At 53.2% G+C, this 5,052-nt stretch overlaps 2 protein-coding genes across 2 annotated transcripts; one reads left to right on the plus strand and one right to left on the minus strand.

Annotated features, from left to right (window-relative positions):
• Positions 1-1,913: 1,913 nt before the first annotated feature.
• On the minus strand, positions 1,914-2,498 carry Fam229a (family with sequence similarity 229 member A). Its single transcript, XM_057783458.1, has 3 exons — positions 2,362-2,498; positions 2,137-2,283; positions 1,914-2,016 (listed from the first exon to the last, which is right to left on the minus strand). Exons 1-3 carry the CDS (start codon positions 2,496-2,498, stop codon positions 1,914-1,916), a joined length of 387 nt encoding a protein of 128 aa, XP_057639441.1.
• A 586-nt stretch (positions 2,499-3,084) lies between these two features.
• Positions 3,085-4,609, plus strand: Tssk3 (testis specific serine kinase 3). The gene is made up of 2 exons (XM_057785524.1): positions 3,085-3,229; positions 3,948-4,609. Exons 1-2 carry the CDS (start codon positions 3,085-3,087, stop codon positions 4,607-4,609), a joined length of 807 nt encoding a protein of 268 aa, XP_057641507.1.
• The last annotated feature ends 443 nt before the right edge of the window (positions 4,610-5,052 follow it).

Here is a 5,052-nt window from a genome sequence, read left to right on the forward strand (position 1 = left end):
ACTTGGGAGGTTGTGTTAGGGACCAAAGTTCAAGGCCAGTCTGGACTACAAAGTAAGTTTCTGTTTTTTTTTTTTTTTTTTTTGGTTTTTCGAGACAGGGTTTCTCTGTGGCTTCAAACTCACAGAGACCCTCCTGCCTCAGCCTTGAGTGCTGGGATTAAAGGCGTGCCCCACCACCGCCAGGCCTGAGGCGGATGAATTTAAGAGATGCACCTTCCTCTGCTCCCTGAGTGCTGGGATTAAAGGTGCACACCACCATTCCTGGCTCTCCAATTTCTTTCATTGTTTTATTCTTTATTTTTAATTTTTATGTGCATTGGTGTTTTGACATGGGTGTCAGGTACTCTGAAGCTGGAATTACAGACAGTTGTGAGCTGCCATGTAGGCGCCGGGAATCGAACCCGAGTCCTTTGGAAGAGCAGTCGGTACTCTTAACCACTGAGCCATCTCTCCAGCCCCACCCCACCTCACCCCCAAATTTTTTAATTACCTGTTTTATACTTGAGGAATTAAAGGACTTGCACAAGGTAATGGGTTATGCTGGGACTTAACAACTAGTCCGTGTCCTCAAACTAAATACCTTGAAACCTCCCTCCTCCGTAACGGGAAACCATGACAGGAAGGTACCCAAGCCTGGTCTACAAGAGCTAGTTCTAGGACAGGCTCCAAAGCTACAGAGAAATCCTGTCTCGAAAACAAAACAAAGCAAAAAATTTCATCAGCCTCATCAATAAAGTGAGTTCTAGGCCATGACAGAAAAAACAGAAACCAAAACTTGGAAGGTGGGGTGGGGTGGGTGGTGGGGATTGGAGAGGTGGCTTAGTGTTTAAGAGCAGCTGTTGCTCGGCAAAGGACCCAGTTTCCAGCAACTACACAGTCAGTGGCTCAAAAACATCCTTAGCCTTCTTAGCTCCGCGAATTCAGCAGGCACACGTGATACACACACATGCAAACAGGCAAAACATTCTTACACATAAAGCAAAATAAACATCTAAAAAAGTTAGGACACATTTCCCCAATAATTTTCTCTTCAGTCAGCAGCCCCACTAGTCTGAACTGTAACCAAAGGCTCGAGCAGGTGGGGTCATCCCTTGACCCCTACAGCAGGACAGCAGGGAGCTGAATCCAACTCTAGCTTGGAAGAATTACATAGGCTTGCTGTGGTCAGCCTTTGATGTTCTTCCACATTGTCTGCTCATCTCCCCCCCCACCCCCCCAGTCTTAAGCAGGTGTGAGCAGCCAGTGTCTCGCAGAGAATGAAGACTTCTTTGGGGAATCCAGGACGGGTGGGGGGGGAGGGGCGCGACGGCGACGACAGCTGGAGAATTCTGAGGGTAAATGGTAGTTACAAGAATTCCTCGCAAGAGGGTGACAAAGCCCCTACCTAGAACAGTGGTCCTCAACCTTCTTGATGCAGTTAATACAGCTCCTTCCTAATACAGTTCCTCATGTTGTGGTGACCCCCAACCATACCTCTTAACTGCAATTTTGTTACTGTTATGAATTGTAATGTAAATATGTGTGTTTTCCTACAGTCTTAAGCGATCCCTTGTGAAAGGGCCATTCGACCCCTGACTGGTCGCCACCCACAGTGTGAGAACCACTACGGTAGAGGGAGGCGGGTTGGGAAGTGGAGGTGGGTCGAGGGTTGGTCTGAGGGAGGAGGACCTCCATGGGATGGCTAGTAGGGCGGTACTGGCTAGGGCAGAGCAGCTCGATCCGACGGATACACATACACGGCCAGCCCGGAGTGGAAAGAACAGTTTATGCTGTGCTTTATTAAAATGTGCATCATTCTTTTATTTTAAAATGTGCATCATTGTCTCGTGCTCGGCGCGTGCGACCTCAGCGTGGTGGCCCGCGTCTGGCCTCGTCCTGCCCGGCTCCTGCGGAGCTGCCGTGCACAGGCGCACTCAGGTGGCACGGGCCCGGGGGCTCCCGCCCATGGCCAGGTAGACGTCGATGGGCACGTGCAACAGCGTCAGACAGTGGCAGCCCGGGCAGCGTCGGAGCGGCCTGGCGAAAGCGGCAGGCGACAGGGGGCGCATAGTGTTGGGGCGCGCCTGGGGTCCTCTAGGGTAGGGCCCTGGGGATGGCGATGGGGCCGGGCCGAGGGACAGAGGGCATCCGCCTCACCTGACAGGGTTATGATCCGTAGCTACTGGCTCCGGGCTGTCCTGGGACTCGGGGGCGGAGGCAAGGCCAGGGGAGTCTCCGGCCTCAATGGGGAATCTTCGACCCTGTGGGGTCTCCTGGGCACTCATGTCCAGGGCCCGGGGCACTCTGCGCGGGGAGTGACGGTCAGGCAGCTCCGGAGCCTTGGACGCTCCCTGCCCGTGCTGCTCGTGGGTTGTGGCTTACCTGCCGGAGACCGAGGCCGGTCCCAGGCTGGAAGCAACTGCCCGAGCCCTGGCGGCGGGAGGACGCTCCGGTCCAGGCGGAGCCTGGCAGGTGTCTGCTGCGCGCAGGGGCCCCAGTGCCGAAGGGGAGGGCTGCATTGTGACCCTGGGCTCTGCGTGCTGACCTCACACAGCCTATTCCTCTCTGGAATTCTAGGCCACCCTTGGCCATGTGGGCATTTAGTGAGGGCCCGGGGGGGCCTGAAACCAAAGGGCTCTGGCGACCACAGTTTGGTGACCGGTTTGCACTATCTCCCAACAGCTCGATGGAGACTTCGGGGATGAGGGAGACTTGCCTGGAGGCAGAACCTGGCTTCCCTGGCCTACAACAGCCACCGGGGTCCCTTGTCCGGGACTGTTACCACTCGGTGCCGTACTCAACTCATGAATGACTTAACTCAGGCTGGGTTTGCTGGTGGTGGTGAGGGCAAGTAGGGACACTGCCCATGTTGTCTGAGGGTCACACAGCATTTACATCACAATTGGGTAGGAGTTTAAAAATGTCTGGTCCTCTCCCTCCCCACCACCTGTGGCTGTGTCCAGACGGAGAATGTTCTAGCCCTGGAGGCGGCTGTGGATGAAGTCCTTGGGGGGAAAAGAAGCAGGCAAAGGGCGATGGTGGAGTAGCGCTGCCTCGCGGAGGCAGCATGAGCTGAGAGGGTGACGAAAGGAGGCGCTACACAGCATGGAGGACTTTCTTCTCTCCAATGGGTACCAGCTGGGCAAGACCATTGGGGAAGGGACCTACTCAAAAGTCAAAGAAGCATTTTCCAAAAAACATCAAAGAAAAGTGGCAATTAAAATTATAGACAAGATGGGAGGGCCAGAAGGTGAGCCGGGGCCCTTTGGAGGGTGGGCTAGCAGATGTGGGTAGGTGCTTTGCTCAGTCAGAAATAGTTCTTCCCTTTTGGTGACCGGCAAAACAAGCCAGATTACTGCCCTCAGGTCTGTAATAGACGGATGTGAAGATCCAGGATCGCTGCACTGTCCATATTCACAAAATACATGGCAAAGGGGCCTCAGTTTTTCCTATCCCGGGAGGTATTGGCTAGATGACAGGAACTGGTAATGACAGGTGGAAAAGGGACAGGAAAACAGGGCTCTTGGAAAGAACCCTGGGATTTATTTGAAGTTCCCAAGTATCCCCTTATCTGTGGTCTCACAGGCTGCAGGGACCAGGTTCCAAGTATGAGCTAACTATGAAGTAAGAAAAGGGAGCCGGGCGGTGGTGGCGCACGCCTTTAATCCCAGCACTTGGGAGGCAGAGGCAGGTGGATCTCTGAGTTCGAGGCCAGCCTGGTCTACAAGAGCTAGTTCCGGGACAGGCACCAAAGCTACAGAGAAACCTTGTCTCGAAAAACCAAAAAAAAAAAAAAAAAAGAAAAGAAAAGGGGATATTTGCTGCAAGAACATCTGATACTATTCAGGGAGTCGAGGAGGGACACACAGACACGGTGGGTGTCCAGAAGACAGAAACGGGAGCCAGGAGGGAGGAAGCAGGCCCTTCTTTTTTGATAGTCCATTTTGCCTCTCCGCTTTCCCCCTCAGAGTTTATCCAGAGATTCCTGCCCCGGGAGCTCCAGATTGTCCGTACCCTGGACCACAAAAACATCATCCGGGTGTATGAGATGCTGGAGTCAGCAGATGGAAAAATCTACCTGGTGATGGAACTGGCTGAAGGAGGGGATGTCTTTGACTGTGTGCTGAACGGAGGGCCGCTTCCCGAGAGCCGGGCCAAGGCCCTCTTCCGCCAGATGGTTGAGGCTATTCGCTACTGCCATGGCTGTGGCGTGGCCCACCGGGACCTTAAGTGTGAGAACGCCTTGTTGCAGGGCTTCAACCTGAAGCTGACCGACTTTGGCTTTGCCAAGGTCCTACCCAAGTCACGCAGGGAGCTGAGCCAAACCTTCTGTGGCAGCACAGCCTATGCCGCTCCTGAAGTGCTGCAGGGCATACCCCATGATAGCAAGAAAGGTGATGTCTGGAGCATGGGTGTGGTCCTGTATGTAATGCTCTGTGCAAGCCTACCTTTTGATGACACAGATATCCCCAAGATGCTGTGGCAGCAACAGAAGGGGGTATCCTTCCCCACTCATCTGGGCATCTCAACCGAATGCCAGGACCTGCTCAAGCGGCTCCTGGAACCAGATATGATACTCCGGCCTTCAATCGAAGAAGTTAGTTGGCACCCATGGCTAGCAAGCACTTGATAAAAGCAATGGCAAGTCCTCCCCAATAAAGTAGGGGGAGAAAGCAAACCCAAACACCCGCTTCTAAAATGGTGATCTATATTTGACACTTAAACTTAGCCTACTTCTACCTCCTAAGGAGATCCCACAAATTCCTTACTGAGACATCTTTCCCTCTAAAGATCTTAGAACTAAGGGCCTTTTATTAATGGTTCTCAAAATGATGTTTATAGGTGTTTAGTTAAGGTTCATTAAGTTAGACCCTAAAGCCATCCTGGGCAGGGAGAAGAGAGAAGAACTTGCCCCACTGGAGCCGCTCAGGTACTACAACCTGTTTTCCAAACAAAAGCAAAGGTCCTTGAGACAAAGAAATGGCCTCCTGCCTCCGTGGGTTGGGCTCATCCCCTTCTCAACCCAGAGGCCTCAGGACCCAGGCTGTACCCCACCTATAGTCCCAGCTCCGG

This window comes from Chionomys nivalis, chromosome 11 (genome assembly GCF_950005125.1).
Source record: "Chionomys nivalis chromosome 11, mChiNiv1.1, whole genome shotgun sequence".
Classification (NCBI taxonomy): Eukaryota; Metazoa; Chordata; class Mammalia; order Rodentia; family Cricetidae; genus Chionomys; species Chionomys nivalis.

What these genes read in the sequence shown, in the direction of transcription:
- Fam229a (XM_057783458.1), bottom strand. Translation starts at nt 2,498, where the DNA reads ATGCAGCCCTCCCCTTCGGCACTGGGGCCCCTGCGCGCAGCAGACACC. An exon ending in CCGGCCTCGGTCTCCGGCAG is followed by an intron (nt 2,284 to 2,361) that starts GTAAGCCACAAC and finishes CTCCCCGCGCAG; the next exon opens with AGTGCCCCGGGCCCTGGACA. An exon ending in ACGGATCATAACCCTGTCAG is followed by an intron (nt 2,017 to 2,136) that starts GTGAGGCGGATG and finishes CGCTTTCGCCAG; the next exon opens with GCCGCTCCGACGCTGCCCGG.
- Tssk3 (XM_057785524.1), top strand. Translation starts at nt 3,085, where the DNA reads ATGGAGGACTTTCTTCTCTCCAATGGGTACCAGCTGGGCAAGACCATT. An exon ending in CAAGATGGGAGGGCCAGAAG is followed by an intron (nt 3,230 to 3,947) that starts GTGAGCCGGGGC and finishes TTTCCCCCTCAG; the next exon opens with AGTTTATCCAGAGATTCCTG.